We start from the raw sequence: 19,901 nt of genomic DNA on the forward strand, positions 1-19,901 counted from the left end.
CTACCATACATTTTACATCCATTCTCTTTTGCCAACATGTTGTACCAATTGTATCCCACCTCTATAGGATGCTAGATAAACATTTTGGTTTCACTTTATTCATTTGTGAAATTATGGAATTAAACTCACTGAATTTTAAAGTTGATTCTGGCCCTTAACATTCTAGACTTGTATGAATCCTTATGGTAGAGATACGGGAAAGTAAACCTAATGATCAATGTGGATATTATTGTTATTTTCTATTCATGGATTTTGCTAGAGTGTAGATTTCATATAATCCTGACTAACACCTTCCTTCTCACACTTGGTAATCTTCTTTGGAGGCAGTCAATCTCTACAAAAGTTGACTTCTTCAGAAAGAAATTGACTTGCCTCCTCAAAACTGTAATAACTGGTCCCTTGAGATGTATTTTATCTACTTATTCTTTACAGCTTGAGTATAGCTTTCACAGTGTTTCTTTCCTACATTTTTGCTTTTGCCTTATTGATTTGGAGTCAAATAAATTGTTTTCCTTTCAATTCAGTTCTTGAAATGTCAGCTTCTTTCTGAGCCCAGGCATAATAAAGGTTTGCCAACGTTTTAAAAGATGCAATGCCTAACTTGCCATTAAGAATAGATATCAAATAACTATACGTATTTGTGCCACAAAGTCAAATCCTCTAAATCTTAATTTTCTTATGTAGAAAAAAAAATGGAGAAAAGGTTAATACCTAACTTCCGGAGTTGTAAAAATCAAATAAGATAATTCAGGAGAAGTATTTAGCAAGTGTTTCATGGATGTGAACCATTAATACTGTTTTGGACTAGGAGCTGCAGGGATGGACAGGTCATCTGAGTTTGCCCAGGACTTGCACTAAAAGTTCAACATCCTGGGAAACCCTTCAGTCTTAGGAAAATCCGACAGTTGGTCACCCTCGGAGCAGTAGTGTTTGGAAACAGAGCTAAATATAAATATGGGCTTCATCTTCAACCTAAAGGAAATTATTTAATCTTTGAGGTGCAATATCTTTATCTGAAAATGTATGAGAGGACTGTAAGTAGGAGGTTTTGCCCAAGTAGCAGCAACAGTAGTAACCTTATTCTTCCTGCTTAAAACATCTTTACCGTCTTCCTTTTGCTGAAAGTTTTAGGCACAAAAAAAAGTTTTGCTATGAAAAGGTCTTTCAAGATCTGTTTCTAACCTGCTTTTCTAGACACATATGCTGTTATGGTTCTTTGGCTTATCAATAGTGATAATGATAGTATCAGTGATGATTCCAGTGGTGACAGGAAGCTATTTCCTGTGAACGCTGTGCTCAGTTGTGTCCAACTCTTTACGACCCAAGGACTGTAGCCCACCAGGCTCCTCTGTCCCTGGGTTTTCCCAGACAAGAATAATGGAGTGGGTTGCCATTTCCTATTCCAGGGGATCTTCCCGACCCAGGGATTGAACCCACGCCTCTTGTGTCTCCTCCATTGGCAGGTGGATTATTCACCACTGTGCCACCGGGGAAACCCTACTGTTACCTAGGGCTTTCTGTATATGAAGAACAGCTATAAAGACTTTATATAAGAACTGAAACCAAAGAACCCCAGAACTAGTCACTATTTCCTGTACCTACCACTCTTATACACTGCTCAGACTTTGTCCAGGGCCATTACCAGCAAAGGCAAATTCTTCCTATCTACCCTTCAAGAGGGAACTTCCCTGATGGCTTAGCAAGAGAATTCGCATGCAATACAGGAGACACAGGTTTGATGCCTGGGTCAGGGAGATCCCCTGGAGTAACAAATGGCAGCCCACTCCAATGTTCTTGCTCAGAGGAGCCTGGTAGGCTACAGTCCATGAGGTTGCAAAGATCTGGGCACAGCTGAGCATGAGCACGACACTTCAAGATCCTGTCCCAAGAGTCCACAGGACAGGATGCTTGCCCTTCATTGACCCCAAAACAGTTTACACATGACTTTGCACCCCCTCCCTGATACTTTCTGCCTTACAGTAAACTTGCTTTAATATACCTATATCCTTCACTGAAAAAGCCCCGCTCGTATTCCTAGCACCAAGCACAAGACTGAATCAGTAGGTTCCTTTGTGAAATGAATGAAAGACTGTGATATTGGCAGATCAGTTGATTTACTTTACAGCAAAAGATCCCCTCAAGAATTTGTGATCAATATTTAGTTTTCATATTATCTATGGAAAATTATAAAAACGATTTACTGTGTCAAAATGCATGTGGCCTTAAGAACTATGGCACACAAAGATTACATCATTTAAAATGCATGTCTTTCTCATGGAATAAGAGACTACAGTATAAATGAACCAGGTGCCTATTGTCGAAGTCTGTTATTTAAGATCAGAAGAGAGAAGAAGTTACAAATAACACCACTAAATGCCCCATGGGCAGGTTTAGGGAAATGGTAGAGTCTCTCTTGTGACTTGTTCTGCTTATGATTTGGAGACCTGCTGACCCTGATCTATAGACTTTCCTGCTTCTCTAGTAGTACAAGGAGCTGAAATATACACAGTTGAGACCTATTATTTAATTGTTTATCAGTCACTACCATTTCAGATTGAAGAAGCTTGAAAAAAGAAAATCATTCAATTGTGTCTGACTCTTTGCTACCCCATAGAATACAGTCCATGGAATTCTCCAGGCCAGGATGCTGGAGTGGGTAGCCATTCCCTTCTCCAGGGGATCTTCCCAACCCAGGGACTTAACCCAGGTCTCCTGCATTGCAGGCAGATTCTTTACCAGCTGAGCCACCAGGGAAGCCCAAGAATACTGGAGTGGGTAGCCTATTCCTTCTGCAGCAGATCTTCCAGACCTAGTAGAACCAGAGTCTCCTGCGTGGCAGGCAGATTCTTTACCAGCGGAGCTACCAAGAAAACCCTTGAAGAAGCTTACTTATTCTCAAATTATATTTTGAAAATGGAAAAACAAGATCATCACTTAGACTAATAACCAGAGGGATAACTTGATAACCCTTTTCCTAGATTGTTTTAAAAAGTTGTAATATGAAATTGCTTTCTTCCCATGGGGCTTTCAGATAACTGTTTCACATGGTTTTACTTTCCAAATATTGAGATAGATAGTTGAAAATTAAAGATTTCAAAATGAATTAAAGTATGGCTATAAAAGGGCTTCCCTGGTGGCTCAGATTGTTAAGAATCTTCCTGTAATACAGGAGACCCAGGTTCAATCCCTGGGTTGGGAAGATCCTCTGGAGAAGGGAATGGCAACCCACTCCAGTATTCTTGCCTGGAGAGTTCCACAGACAGAGGAGCCTGGTGGGCTACAGTCCATGGGGTTGCAAAGAGTTGGACGTGACTGAGTGACTAACATACTAACTTGACTCTGAAAAATCAGTATACTAGTATTTCTTAGGGTTGGTCCAGCTTGCCACCTCCTGTTTTAATATTTGAAATATTTTTAGAGTTATTTTTAAGTTTGTCCACCATGGTTGATTTTTCCATTAAGTATATTTTATGGTAGTTTTACCTTTTACAATATAATTGATATGTCAAAAATGGGTTAGCATTGATTTGATGCATAGCTTTTAATATGTCTTTGCAGTATCAATAAATCTGTAATATATGCACTATCATTGTTGTCATTTGGCCAGTGAAATGAGGTCTCTGGACTCCTGAGAGATTTGAAATGGCTAGATTATGTAGAACTCCTCAAGTGAATACTTCCTAATGCCAATTTGGGAAATTTGTGACACGTTAGCAAATCCCCAAATGGGCGGAGGTGTCTTCGGCAGGATCATATCTAGGTGAAAATTTAGTTCAAAAATTACCTTGAGACCCTTGTATTGTACTCTGTGTTGTGGTTTTATGATAGTTAATATACAGAACATGGGCAGGTGAATGATAAACATCTGAATTCACAGAGCCGATTCACTCTGACTCATCCGGAAACACTAGTTTTGCTCAGACTTACTTATTTCCTCCCTGGTTGATTTCCTGCCATGTTAACATAAAGACAAATAATTTGGGTACCAAACAGCCTAAAATGATGAACCTTATTTTTAAAATGTACACTGAAAATATTTTGTTAGAACTAGAGCACATGCCTCCCTGCTTCTGTGCTTCTCAGAGCAAGGAATTGTCATGCTTTAGTTGCTCTGCATCTGAATTTATTCCCAGTTCCTCTTTTATAGTCTTTTTGGAGACAGTGTATAGTGAGTCATTAGCATTAATATTATTTCAGTTTCAGTCAGGCTGCATATCCATACTTAGGCAAGGGTGCTCGGTGGATTTCATTATTCATTCAGAATAAATTCCTACTCTAATATAAATGTTGCTCAGGATAGAGCTTTGAAATGGATCCTGATTCTTTAAATTCTTTCCTGTCTGTTTCAGGAAATAGTGAGATCCTGTTGATAATAAAGTACAATGTGTCTAAAGTTCACTTCTAAACACTCTGCTCTTTGCAATGAAAGTCATCTGCATTCTCTTTATAATTCAGAGCCGCAAGAGATCTGTCTAATCTTAGAGATCTGATCCAGTATCATTTAGGGAAAAAAAAAAAATCTTGATAATAATTCTACCATTCAGATTAGTGAAAGCAGTAAAGCTTTACAGCTTCTGTCGTCTTAAAAAAGATATCATGAGACGGGGGAATAGGACTTGGATTATGGTTTGGGAGATTTAGTTATTTGGGAAAATAAAATGATTAGTACTGTTATTATTCAAGTTTGTAATCAATGAAAGCAAATGGCATCTGTTTGTTATCATTCTTTCTGCAGAAGACAAAGGCTCAGGTCCCGATGGTGCTGACTGCTGGTCCCAAGTGGCTGCTGGATGTGACTTGGCAAGGAGTGGAAGACAACAAAAACAACTGCATTGTGTACAGCAAAGGTAACTGCTAGAGCCTTTCGCTCACGCTTTGGAGGTATTGAAACCTGAGCGTTGCAGAACAGCACCAATGAGCTGGAAGGGGAGTACAAAGTAAAATGGGATCCTCTCTCCTCCTTTTTCCCTTGTGCATCTCCCTAACCTGTATTTTCAGCAAAGACTACCGATTGTTTCTGGTTTTTTCCCCCTGTTCAGCATAAAACAAAAGGTGTTAGGCCTGTACTTGGCACCATGCACGTTCACCTCACCACGGATTTGAGTGTCTTGACTAGTACCTTCCTCGCCGTTACTTTTATTGATAGCAGGTTTGATGAGATCTCAGATTCCTCTCTGAGGCATTATCCATCAAAAAGTAAATTCCTTTTGAAATGTAGCAGTCCGTGTCAGGGTGTCAAGGTGCGTGCTCCAGGAGGCACTGAATTCTGTGTCTCTTGAAATCACACAGAATGAGAGCAGAGCTGAAAAGGAAGCCATTGCAAAGACTGAGAATTCCTCCCCATGGTGATTTCTGAAGGGCAGGAGGCAAATGGGAGAGAGGAAGCGATGGCTTGCAGAGCTTTGCCTTTGATTTGCTCAGTGTGGCATCAGCCTAGACTGCGTCACACAGCTACACCCAGGCTATAAAGGAACCGCCGCTCCATGACACACGTTGTGGGACGGGCTCCCCCAGACTCAGGCCCCTCTGCGTGTGTGATGTGGTTTGCTGCACTTTCCTCCATATTCAAGTTCTGGGCCCAAGCTCCGTGCTTGGAGAGTGAAATCCCTAATCTCGCTTCTTCGTAAATACTGCAAAACCTTGTGCTTCTCATGTTTAATTTCTTTTCGCTTTCTTTTTTAACCAAATAGACCTACTGAGATCAAAGATGTGTTTGCACATTGAACCTAGAAACCATGAAAGCATACAAGGGAACAAGCAAATAAGCACCCCTATCAATATATTAACATATAAAACACTAATCATAACATCAAAGACTCTTAAAAACTTGCTAGAAACAATTACAACTTGTTCCTATAATCATTACAATTTGTACACTTATAAGAGGATTGCCTTTAAACTACTATAAGCCTTTGAAAGTTGAAACACCGAAAAGAGAGAATTTGCAAGCTAAAAAAACAATCTGCACACCAGGATCTGATTATATTCCTTTTCCTTCTGTAATTGCTGGTCCCATACCCACTTATTTTCTAACCCCAAATACCTGTGGTATGCTGGTGGGAGCTTTTAGCTAGAAGGGAAGTGAGATTTTCCCAGGATATGTCACTATGTTCTATCAAAATGGAAAGCAGTATTACAGTGAACCAGCTTGCCAGTGTCCACATTCAAAATGCAAACCACAGAAACGACGGCTTGGAGTGTAGGACCAATGACTGGGAATAAATTTTTGTTGTACAATGTCTTATCTCTATGATGGCGATATAACGTGGAGGAACCAAGAGGCAGTTGTTGTTCTACCATGATCCAAATTCATTACATGTTTAAATCAGGCATTCTTTTAGAAGAGAAGATTGTTATATTGTTACATAAGGGGAAAAGCTATAACAAAATTGTAATTCTGTGCTCAGTGGAGTACTTTACTTTGAACATATTTGTGTGTTTGGTTTTTTGTGTGTGTGTGTGTGTGTGTGTTTTATAGTTAGATATATCTGAATCCTCCTAGCAATAAACAATTGGGAGTAATTTGCAGAAGCTTATTAATTAACTCATAAAGCATGGCTTAAGCCCAACTGTGTGCTCAGTTTGTACATAGATAATAACAGCTACCCTTTATTAAGCACCCCCCAATCCTCTCCTTGGTACTCCCATACCAAATTCTATGCACTTCCCTCATTGCTCTCTTCACCTCATTTTATGGTCATTTTATATGTTAGGAAAAGAAAAAGTTGTAAAAAGTTAGCTATTATTGCCTGCCTTTGCAATCTACTCAATATGAATTCCTAATATACAATACAATAGTTTTTAACCTACAAAAGGTAACTTGATATTGTTCAACTTACAAGACCAGTGTTGGGTATTGCAATTCAAATAACAAGGACCGCAGTAACTACTGTATATGCATTATTTCATTTAATCATCATTTAATACCTCCTAGTAGGTAATTAACATCATACTCAATTTTACAAAAAGTGAACTTGAGACGTGGCTAGATTAGGTATTTGTCATGGTCACGTAGCTCTGTCTCAGTTTCACTTTTTTAAAAAAGTTTTGTGGTATCCTTGATTTACAATGTTGTGTTAATTTCTGGTGTACAGCAAAGTGATTCAGTTACACATATATATTTCTTTAATATTCTACTAAGTGTTTAAAGTGGGGTGCAAACATGTATCTGTCTAATTGAGGGTCTGAGTTATACATATTAGAATAAGTGCTCCCTGCTTTAAGGTTTCAAACAGCTAGATGAGATAGGTAATATGCTTCTCATTTTACACAACCTGACGTTGTAAGTGGCTCAGAGCAGTAGTATGGTTGTCTCTGTTCATGGAGAGCTAACAGAGAACCAAATTTGAATCCAGGTTTTGATAATTCCAAATCCTGTACTCTCTGAACTGTATGACTACCTTTCCCCTTGACACTATTCCATGCTGAGTAAATTCTCTTATACTACTTAGGCATTTCAGAGTACTATAATACTCTGAAATCACAGAGTATTATAATATGGCACTTTCCAAAGTGCATTTCACATAACCCTAAGATTAAAGGAAAGGTCAAATATTGCCTATTTTGGCCTCTCTTGAAAACTCACAAGGCCTGCTGGTATTAATGCTCTGAGAAGTCCTGTAGTGAAATAAAACAAAAGTCTTTGTAACTCATTTGACTGTATGATATACGAACATTTTTTTCTATGGAGATCCTTAGGAACATTGGAGTTAGTGCTCTGGGTGACACCACTTGGGAAAACTCTGCTGTAGACTCTACTCTGATCCCCTAGATGGGCTTCAGAGGCCTGATGCTAATTGCTAGTAATCAGATAGCCTTTGGAGGAAGGGGATAGTTCACTCAGATTTCTGTGAATACCTCAGTATTCTAGGATTATACTACGGATTGTTCATATCGTGGAAAATAGGACCCCAGGAATCACTGCTACCAGGACTGCGTGGGCTCTGACGCCTTCTGTCTTCACAGACTGTGGGTATGATTCTTGTTGTTGGTCAGTCACTTAGTCATGTCCAATTCTTTGCAACCCCATGGATTGTAGTCTGCCAGGCTCCTGTCTATGGAATTCTCCAGGCAAGAATACTGGAGTGGGTTGCCATTTCCTTCTCCAGAGGATCTTCCCAACCCAGGGATCAAACCCATGGCTCCTGCTTTGCAGGCAGATTCTTTACCCTTGTGACACCAGGGGAGCCCCTGGGTATGATAAGCCTTCTCTAAGCAAAAGAGTTTTGTAGTTGAAAGAAATTGGTGATTTAGATTTAATAGGTACATATTGACTTGGACATCTATAGTGTGTGAGACATTTTCATAACATGTATGTTATTTATCAGTTGGGGCTCTTTTGTTTTCAAATGATAGAAATCCAAATGAAATGGGTTTATGCAAAAAAAAAAAATGAAAGTGTAAGTGTGTGTGTGTGTATGTGTGTGTATGTTGAGGGTAGGAGGGTTCATCTGCTCATATAACTGAGAATCGAGGGATATTCTAAACTTCAGGATCGGTTTAATTCAGATGTTCAGACTTCGTCCCCAGACTGTCTCTATCTTCTGCTTCATCTTTCTTTTGTGTGTTTTATTCTCAGAAATGTTCTTGTCAAGTGGTGGGAAGCTCTGAACTTATATTCTACAAGCAGAGCAATGCCCATGCAAATAGAGCTTTTCTGGATTTTGTTTGAGGTACATCACATACAACCCTTGAACCAATTAATCACTGTGACTCTTCTTTGCAAACTACAATCCTCTTTAGTTTTGTATATAAGCCAGTGAGACACAGGAGACCCAATGAGACACAGGAGAGGTAGTTTCCCAAATGAAACCTAAGTGCTACTCCATATAATAAAGAACGGTTGCTTGATAGGCTAACATCCATGCACCCACATGCAATGCATTACTCCTCATGTCTAAAGAGCTGTCACTGAAGATCAACTCTCACTGATGTCAAAATTATATTGCCTTATTTTGTTTCCTAGCTAAGTACCACAATACTTATGAATTCCATGCCAAAGTCACTTTCATTGGATCTGACTATCTGAAAGTATATTAGTACCTATTTATTAATATAAATAGAATGTAAGATGCATATATGTTGTATTTTTAAATGCCTTGACTCAAATTTTTGATAATATTTTCCTATGGCATGTAAGATAGACCACTTAATGTGTAACCATTATAATTTAAGAGATATACTTACTTTTTGAAGTATTATTAAATGTGGGCTGGTGTTAACATTACATATAATGATAAAATTTTCATTTCCAGGTGTCCATCTAATAATTATTATAGAATTATATTACTTAGTGCTATTTGACAGGCTGCCATCATCCTGTTTTATTTGAGTAAAAAAAATAGTACTTGGCATTAATATTATAATCTGATGTACTTTTTTTCCTGCCTCAACTACCCCCTGTCATTCCAGAAAGTAATTAGCTCATCCAGACATTGATGGACCAGACTTGTTGGGTTGTCTGGTTTTTGCCATTATTCTCAGCAGACTCCAGATAATTCTAATTTACTTATCTCCAGTGGAAAAATACTAAAAAGCACCATGCTGAGGCTAAAGGGAGACTGCTGGAAGGAGGATGAGCAGAGGTCTGCCCCCTTGCTCCTAAAATCCATGAATACCTGTCAAGCACTGGAAACCCCTTTTCTTTTCTCTATACCTTGATGTTTTTTATAGTGTTTGCACAGTATAGTAACCTTTCTCATTTATGAGAAGTAAATAGGTCACTTTGAGTTTCATGTTTTTGAGCATTCAGAATTAAACCTTTAGCACCATTAAAGGTTCTAAATGTGGGTTTGTTCATTGAGCTCCCTCCAAATGAGGGATAATTACATTATTTGGGGGTTTTGGATTTTCATGCCATGTTGTTTTGGAGAACCACATTCTCTGGGTATTCGGATGAAGAGCATGAACCTTGTCAATCAAAGGAGTGAAAAAGTATCAGCTAACCCTCACTCTCACCTTAACCATGGAAAATTTGTTTTTATACAAAAGCACAATATTATTGGAAAAAAAAACAACAACAACTATTGCTTGATGGATCCTTGAGCAAATCACTTTTCCTCTTTAAATCATATCTCCTTAGCTGTAAAAATGAAGTAGTAATGGCCATCTCACAGGATTTTTGTGAAGACTCATCCATTCACATAACTGCATATGTTGTCATAAATATTATATTGCAGGTGATCTTATTCTCAGTCCTGTTTGCCCTTTTGGTTATATGTCAGCACAAATTTAGGGAAAATGAAGCCAGGCCTCCACACTGGCATCAAACAAGTGTGCAAGGAAAGATGGTCATCTGATTCCAGATGTATAGCCAAGAATTCCTTGAGTCCCACTTAGTCCCTGTGAAACCACAGTATCTGCAGAGACCTGTATTACGGAATCAGAGGCCAGAAGCCTTTGCCCAAAGATAAATTTTTCCCCTTGGGCACATGATATTTCTAATGAAAGTCTTATTTAAAATGCTAGTGTAAAGATAATGATGATAACATTAAAGCAAGCAATAGCAGTTACCATTTATTAAGCACTTATCCCTATGCCAGGCATGGTTTTAAGCTCTTTACATATGTTTTCTGATTTACCATTTAGAAAGTTATGATGTAAGCAGGATTATTCCCACTTTACAGATGAGGAAACTCAAGTTTGGGGCTTCCCAAGTGGTGCTAGTGGTAAAGAACCCACCTGCCAATGCAGGAGACGAAAGGGATGAATGTTCGATCCCTGAGTTGGAAAGATCCCTGGAGGAGGGCATGACAACCCACTCCAGTGTTCTTGCCTGGAGAATCCCCATGGACAGAGGAGCCTTGGCAGGCTATAGTCCATAGGGTCTCAAAAAGTTGGACACGACTGAAGTGGCTTAGCACACACACAAACACAAACCCAAGTTTAGGTAAGTTAAATAATTCAAGGATATATAGATCATAAGTGATGAAATTTGGATTCAGTCTTGAGTATGTTGACCTTGAATCCCAATTAGCACAATTAGCAGAGTTTGGAAGATACCATTTACTAAGCTAAGATTGTAAGGTATTGGTCTTCCTCACAAATTTGCATACGTATTAATCAGCAAAACTTTTCCCCCCTCATTCTGTGATTTGGTTTTTCAGAAAAAGTTTTCCAGAACTAAAACAGCAGTGACAGCAGTACCTTCTGCTGATCTCTCTGTTGCTTTGAAGACCACAGGAATTTAAAGTCGTGTAGAAGACTAATCTCCAATATCTTTCTATGACCATCTTCAAAGTTCTGATTTTGCTTGTTCACACAAATGTAACGACGCAGTTAATTCAGTTAATCCCTGATTGGCTGAGTACTATGTTCAAGGTACTATGAAATAATGACAGTAATTCTAATACGACCTAACTCTGGTGAGCAACTTTCTATACACTGACTAAATTGATCAACTGTTTAAAACAAAGATCTGTCATTGTGAAGGACCCTTGCAAAGGTCTGGACTATTTTACAGCTTAAAATAGAGTATCTGTTGCATGTTCCTAGAATTTTGAAACAACAGCCTTGTCCAACTTAGCACCCAGTTTTCCTAACTAGCCTACAAGTTCATATTTACCTTAAAGGACCTAAGTCTATGTGAGTAAGAAAGTAATTTGAAAAGAAAAAATTGTGCTCATATTTAAGTATTTATTTAACCATTTTGTAGTTCATAGAAAATGTATAAGAGGGTGGGTGCCTGAACCAAATATTTAGCAGCAGGAATTATAAAATCATAAGGCGATTAAGTTAGCTAGTCGCAGAATTCCAATATTGCTTTTGAAATGACTTCAGGATATAGGAGGTACTAAGGTTATTATCTGTTATCAGGAATACAGTGGAATTGTACAACTGGATAATAACCAAACAAACTGACACAATGTAAAATTACATTATCAGTGTGTTAAAACAAAATTGCGCCCTAAAGGAGTCCACATGCCAGCTCAGAGCTGCAGTGTAATTATGCTTAACTCTGATAATTAAAATACAGCGGAGATCAACAGAATCATTTTCATTAAGAAAATTATTAATGATGGTGGTATAACAGTAATTGATTGCAGAGCACCACAGGATAACGCGATGCCGAAAACCCAACATGTTTCATGAACATCTGAGGCTTTTTCCGGTTATGTTCTCTAAGAATGAGAGATGTTTGGAGGGGTAAGCAATTTATTATGCCTGTTCTAGGAATCAGTGATTGTAAAAATGGTTGCTTTAGAAAACCATCGTTTTGATTCAAATTGTCATTTCTGAGGGGGTCTTAAGGTCAAGGCAAGTGACCCCACCAGTGAATGTGTTATTTACAATGGAGCTGTCTATTGCAAATTGCAGAATGACAGCAACTTCAGCAAATATCGGGCCTTCTGCCATTTCCATTTTTTACTATGCATTTACTGTTTTTACAATTATATTAGTGATTTACTGATGTTATTTCAGTGTGAATCTGGTCATACTGAATAGTTTATGTCCTGAGTTGTTATTAATGTGTGCTATTTGATGTGAAAAAATACACTTGTTTTCATATCCACATCACTGTGAGTTTCCTTAATGAAATGTTGGTAAATAATCCTGCACGATAATACCATTAATTATTTCCATGGATTAGATGCATTCTCATATGTTGGAGAAAATATATCCTAAACCATCCTGATCCATTCATGAATGAAGCTTCTGTCTCTTAGGGGTAAAAACCCAGGTAGGATGTTGGCAAATGATAAGAACTAAGAATATATCAGTTTCATAAGTATAAAAATGAAAAATGAAGAGTGGGGTCTTTTGAGAGGTGACTCACTATCATTCAAGGATGTTAGCTTGTCATTCAAAGTGATGCTAATCTTGAAAGCTACCCCCAAAAGTATCTTTGTCAGCTAAAATGAGGGACAACTCTTTAGGGAATGTTTTCAGAGTAAGATATTGTGAATAATTCTTTAAAACAGTGTATTACATAAAAAAAGTTATTATAATTTCAACTAAAAAAGGAGAATATGAGGTTTTGTGCCTAGTATGATTATAATTATATTTTAAAATATATATGTACAGTGAAACACACGAAAAGAAATAGCTTGAAACTATAAAAGTATTTCTGTAAAGGTGATGTGGTTTGGTAAAAATTTTTGTATTCCTATTTTATAGTTTTCTTCACTTTATTTTTCTTATATAATTCAAGAAAAATATTTGGAAATGAAAATTGCTTTTTGTTTTAACTACATTCCAGCTCTTCCTTTTATACAATTCAAGTTAAAAGAACAAAAATCTTTGCCTTACCCATGAAATCCCTCATCCCTGGAAATTAAATTATTTTCTAGTGATACATATTTTTCTTTAGTGTCTCTATAAATGTCCTGGCACTTTGTATTTCGTAAGATAATTTTTCCAAATAAAATAAAAGTAACTGAGCACGTGCTCTGCACATGATACAGCCCAGGTGTCGTGAGGGGTACAGAGGAACATGAAACACACCCCTGAGTTAAGGGGTTTATTGAAAGAGCTTAATTAATGGAGGTTGCATAAGACTGAGTTCTGTCTTATATGACCAAGGCAAAGTTGATAGAGGATGGGAAATTTTAGTTAGATATTGAAAGTTGAATACATATTTGAGAAAAGGGGAAGGCATTGGGGGAGGTTGAGATTCTGTGTCTGAAAGTTTACAGGCCACGAAAGTGTCAGTCTTTAGTCAGAGCAGAGAATTTGCAAACAAGACCAGTGAGAGGCAAGCCTGCAAATGTTTCTGAGGGTCCGGTTGTGTGTTCAGTTGAGTGCTCAGTCTGAAGACCTCATCATGGAAATGGTAGGGAGCTACAGAAAGTTCTGAGGCACACGTGATCACACTGGCATTTTAGTAAGATTATTGATTATCGTGTCAAAGGTGAAGCTCAGATCCATCCTTTAATAAAAAACAAGACTTTAGCTGTCAAGAAAAGAATGTTGGTAGCTACATCCTTCTAGAAGATAATATAAATCTTCAGCTTTTTCTCCACTCATTACCTGACTCCAACAGTTTTTCAACAGCAAATAAACATCTGATGCTCTTACCTCTTCACCACCATTGTCCTGCCGAGCAGCCCCTGTCCTTACTTCCAGAGGACCTGGCTTGGATTCCATGAGTCCATCATTCTAATTACTTTCTTGTACCCACTCTGGCCTTTACTGCCCTGAATACCCTCTTCCTAATCAATCAATCTCTGCACCTTCCCCTCACTTAATCCAAGCAGCAGAAGTTAGGGGAAGTAGTATTTATAAAGGATGCCTGGTCCACAAAGAATGCTATATAAGGTGTGGTCAGAATGAAACAATGAACCATCACCACCACTAACAACAAAGCTACAACAACAGAAACCAATGCTGACCAGTTTACATTTGAACACCAAGTGAATGTGAACCCTCAGAGTAAGGAGCCCATCTACTCAGATCTTCCTTCCAAATTCATCTTCAGAGTGACTGTGTTGGACTTCTGTCTCCCCAGATATATTCCATCCCCTAATAAATAATGACCTTGCTCCTTGTTTCCCAGATAAAATGGAAAAGTGAAAAGGAAAATATAACCCCGCAAGGAATAGCTTCCTTTTGCAGTGTCTGATTACAAGAATCAATATGGCCCTAGAGACCAAGTCTGACCCACTGGTTTTTGTACGTAAAGTTTGATTGGAATACAGCTACCATGATTTGTTTGTATATTTTGTCTGTAGCTACTTTCACACTGTAACATCAGAGTTGAGTAATTGTGGTAGAGACCATTTAGCCTGCAAAACCTAAAGTGTTCACTGTTTGGCCCTTTATAGGAAAAGCATGGGCCACACCTGAACTAAGCCCACAAGGTTACTCCCTTGGCCTAAGAGATCCTACGTGGTCTGTCCTGGATACTTCTTTGGGTTTATTTACTGCTGCTCTCCAACTGTCCTGTTCCAGTGGCTCAGGCCCTTGCTTTTATTTGAAAATACGAAGAATGCCTCTGCCTCAGGGCCTTGGCACTGTGCCCTGCTGTGCCCCCACGTTGGTCCCTCTCTTGCCTCATTTGAAACTCTTTCCAAATAGTGCCTTCCCAGAGGGTGTGCCTAACTACTCTGTCTTTATTTCTCTCATTTTTCTCCACACTATTAGGCAGTTTAGGCTGCTATAACCAAATACCATCGGCTGGTAGCTGAACAAACTTCTCTCGCACAGTTCTGGAGGGTGGGAAGTTCAAGATCAAGGAGCAGGCAGATGTGGTGTGTGGTGAGGACCCATCTTCCTGGTTTAAAGATGGCCGCCTTCTTGTATCCGCATATGGTTGTGTGGCGGGGAGGCAGAGAGAGAGCGCGAGCTTCCTCCCTCATGTCTCTCATAAGGGCATCAGTCCCATGAAGTCTCCACCTTAATGGTCTAATTACCTCCCAAAGGCTTCACCTCTTGTACTATCACATAGGGCTTCAACATTAAAGTTTAGAGTTGGGGACACATTCAGTCCATAATATCTTTCGCATTTATCTTCATATTTGACATTTTAGAATTTATTTTAAAAATTTAGTGTCATCCTCCTATCCCTAGAATGTGAGTTCTTTAAGGACAGTAATTTTGTCTGCTTTTTTAGCTATCTATGATACATAGTAGGTGCTCACTAAATATTTATGAAGGGATTAATGGGTAAGTGAATGACTTACAGATTTTTAAAACATGGAAATCAATATAAATTATGCATTTAATAGTGTTCTCCCAATCAGATAATCTGACTGTTGCACTTTCTGAGATGTGCTCAAACTTTATTCCTTAACTTCCTTAACTATTGAATTTTAACTTTCATATTTATAATGTACAGAATCTTTCCCTGACTGTAACCTTTTTTCAACACCTTGCTGTTTTTAGTATGGATATTCTTTCCTTTATCTCTGAAACTTGGAGGTAGAGGATAATTAGGAAATTGTATGTCCTGTGCATTCTTTCTTACTTTTTCCACCTGTATTTGTCCCTGTATTTAGTGTTGAAGCTTTCCTCAAGAGGCTGGAAATCCATATCTACTTTATCTACTTTACCATCATTTAAGAATGGGGCACTAAGGGCTGAATGCAAGAGCAGCCTGAGAAGGCAGAGCTTGTCAACTGGGGGGTCATAGGATGGTAACCTCGCCATGGTAATGATGTCTCCCTATGCAGTGTATGTAATGTTTTATCTTAGCACGATTAGCTTCTCTAGAGAATACCAGTCTCAGAGAACACCAGTCTCATCTCTGAGATAGATGAGCTTCATAGCCAGCAATCTGAGGACTTTGTGGGCAGACTAGACCAGGTGGTGTTTGAGGAAAGTCCTATCTCATTTTTGAGAATGTAGATGTTCCCTTAGTCTTCTAACTCTGGTGACACTGTAGTATAACCCTTGGCCGAGTATATTTCTCTATATCTAAAACCTCTGTTCCAGTTCTGCATAGACTAAGCCTCCATTTCCTAACAGAGTAGGAAAGGAATGTCAGTTAGCTCTGCAGGGAATGGCTGAGCAAGTGTAACTAACAGCTTCTTACTTGGAAAGCCAGTCCTGTACTGGCACTTAGCTCCACTGCTCACCCTATCTTTCAAGGTGCCAGGTGTCTTTACTTTCTGATCTTTTCCAGGATTCTGCAGAATCAGTCCGCTTGCTACATGTTGGCCAGCTGCTCTTCGAATACTTGTATTTCAGCTTTCTGTGCTCTGGTGTGTCATCTATCACTCCATCAATTTGCTAGCTTCTAAGATGTTGTTGACTTCTGTTGCCTACTCTGCCCCATCTCTTTGCCCTTAGCATCTTTTTTCTTCTCTACTGTCATGTTAGTGAAAGGGAGAAGAAATAAATGCGTGCAATCAATTCATCATACTTAACGGGAAGCCCTCTCTGCTTCCTTTCTTAGGTAAGCTTCTGCAAGTTTTTTTTTTTTTGCATGCATTCTTTTAACTCTCTAAATTCCAGCATCTTCTGTCTTATTCAGTTTCTGCCTTCATGAATCCATTGGAGTTTGTCAGAGGTCTCCTATGGTTTACTTGTCAGCTTTTCACTCCACGAGGCTTGATCTGATTTATCCCTTTCCACACACAGGGCCAGGTTTCTCCATCACTGTCCAGCCACTAAATATTGTCATTCTGTAGTTTTCTTTCTTCTCATTTCTGTGTTTCCTGAAGCTTATCTCATCTAAATTTTTTAACTACCCTACTCCTTATAGTTTCATTTCTCGCTTATCCTTCACAGCTATGCTGTACAGCAAGTCCCCTATATACAAGTGAATTTCATTCCAAGAGTGCATTTGTAAGTCCAATTTGTTTGTAAGACCAACAAAGTTAGCCTAGGTACCCACCTAACACAATCAGCTATTTAGTACTGTACTGTAATAGGTATATAATACTTTCATACAAACAGTATGTACATAAAAATCAAACACCAAAAATGAAAACATTTTTAATCTTACAGTCCAGTGCCTTGAAAAGTACAGGAGTGCATACAGTACAACAGCTGGCATACAGGGGCTGACATGCACGTTCATATCTTTGAAAGCTCACAACTTGAAGCCCCTTCATATGTAAGGGGCTTGCTGTACTCCAAGTATTCTCAGTTATTTACAATTCCTTAGCTATTCCTTACTTGCTCATATCTGCCTTTATATATCATATTTCCCTTGCTTAATAACCTTCCCAACATCTTTGTCCTGGAAAGAGACATCATTCAAGACCTAGCAGGTATCAGGGCTTCTGAAAAGCCTTCTATGCCCTTCCCAGAGAGAGAGCTCCACCATCTGCACTGTCCCAGGTTGGTTGTGAACACCTCAGGTGCATTGATGTCATTTCTCACTTCTACTCCACAGATAATTCATAGAATATACTCACTGAATTTTTAATTGCTTTTAATGGGTATTAAGATGCATCCCTCAATGTAGTAAACTCTAGTAGGACTTGCTTTATTTTCAGAAATTACCAGTGTGAAAAATCATTTGAAAACCGATACTCAAAATGCTTTTCTCTCAATATCTAGAAAAGTATGTCTTAGCAAGATTTTTTTAATGCTAGAAAATCTAATATAGGGCTATTTCTTTGGAATGTCCTGTGTAAGCAAAGCATGCATTGTGCTACATCAGTTAGAATGAAGGTGTATAAAAGAATTTGGAAAAATTAGAATCTATATACATGCAAAAGATGCTGTCAAACCTTGGGATTTTATTTGATGTCTTTGCATAGCAGCCACGCCAGTTCCTTGGCTCCATTACTGCACAGGTCTTTCCAGGGTGACTGAACACACACACACACACCACTTGACTTTCTCTCAACAAGCAGTAACTGTGTCTGCTGTTCCCACCTATCACTGGGGGAAAGTCAGCCAGACCTCAAGTCTTTGCTCTGAGACCTAAAATTGGAGACTTTTCATTTCCCTTGGTGTATAAGTCAACCCCATCTTTGAAGGCTATTTTTAAACTAAAAGGTCACCTAATATGCCATGACATACAGTAGTACTTCAGAGAAGATATATTCTCATTAGTCTTTCTTAGATCCGTGAAGACTGTCAGATGACAGCGGGGTCAACCAAGATAGTATATCGTGGTGTTGCAAGCAAGAATATCCCAACCAAGAGAATGGATCCGAAATGCACACATTTAAGTATGAGCAGATAAGATTTTTCTGTCTATTTATATAGTTTTATCTACCGCCCATTGAAATTCAATAAGAATAAATTACTTTAAGCCAGTTTTTTCTTTAGAAAGCTAGTATTTATCATCACTGTCGGTCTCCCTTGTCAGTAAAGATTTTCAAGAATCATGGCTCTCCAGTTCAGTACCCTTTACTTTGTGCATTCTTTCAAGAACTGGTTAAGTCTCAGAGGCTTATTAGGAAAACTTAAGATTTTCAGGATACTTACCAAATATTTCTAGTAAGGAACTTAATGTTTCATAATTTATTTGATGAAATAAGTAATATAAGATACTCCTGCTCTCCAGGTCCCCAAAAGATACAAAATTTATCCATTAACTAGTAAGTAATAATTTGGAGTCTCTCATATCAAAACTAGTTTTGTAATGCATATAAAATCTTAAATGTCTTAAGTATAATTCAGCTATCTTTCTGTACTCTGAGTATAGGTTTCTAGATTAAAGTGAGTGTAGGAAGCAAAAAAATAAAAAACAGGCCTACGGAGGACATTTAAGTGAAGCAATAGTTTCGAGATCTTGCTTCAGTTTTGCATTTTGACTAGAGATAGAGATAACAAGGATAGCTTTCTACCAGTGAAATGAAGTAAAAAGAAAATGTGTATGAGAAAATGGACAAGTTACTTTTCATCTTATCCTTGGCTTTACATACACTATTGTAGTTAGCTATCTCAAAGGAAATTAATATGATCATTTTTGCACACATGTGAAAATTAAGGGAGATTATAAAATGCATGCCACTTGGGGATTCTTCAGTTCATTGAAATATTAGTCAAGTACCCACTATATTCCAGCTAGGGAATCTATTAATTTTTTGCTTTATGTTCAAGTTGTGTTTTACCTTGGTATGACACTGTGCTTTCATTTCCCATATCTAAGTTTTCCCTTTTTTAAAAGTTTGGTTAATGTCATGCTTATTAAAAGTGGTTTGCCAACCAGCAGTATGGCATGGACCTGTTAGAAACACTAAACCCCAGGTCCCATTCAGACCTACTGAATCCAAATCTCCCCTGGTGGCTCAGACAATAAAGAATCCACCTGCAGTTCAGGATACCCAGGTTCAATCCCCAGGTCAGGAAGATCCCCTGGAGAAGGGACTGGCAACCCACTCCATTATTCTTGCATGGAAAATCCCATAGACAGAGGAGCCTGGTGGGCTTACCATGTATGGGGTCTGAAATGACTTAGCAACTAAACCACTAAACCATCACCGGTGATTTGTGTGCACATTTCAGTTTGGAAAGCCAAGATCTAGTGATTACTGGTGTGTCTTTAACAGAAGAGTACC

The 19,901-nt window shown here is 38.4% G+C and overlaps 1 protein-coding gene across 3 annotated transcripts in view; it reads left to right on the forward strand.

Annotated features, from left to right (window-relative positions):
• ZFPM2 (zinc finger protein, FOG family member 2) overlaps positions 1–19,901 on the forward strand; it is a 525,087-nt gene that overhangs the window by 341,211 nt on the left and 163,975 nt on the right. For all 3 annotated transcript variants that reach the window (XM_070382168.1, XM_070382167.1, XM_070382169.1), the window contains one exon: positions 4,736–4,847. In XM_070382168.1, coding sequence (XP_070238269.1) covers positions 4,736–4,847 — 112 coding nt within the window. The remainder of the gene's footprint in view (positions 1–4,735; positions 4,848–19,901) is intronic.

Source organism: Bos mutus, chromosome 14 (genome assembly GCF_027580195.1).
Source record: "Bos mutus isolate GX-2022 chromosome 14, NWIPB_WYAK_1.1, whole genome shotgun sequence".
Classification (NCBI taxonomy): domain Eukaryota; kingdom Metazoa; phylum Chordata; class Mammalia; order Artiodactyla; family Bovidae; genus Bos; species Bos mutus.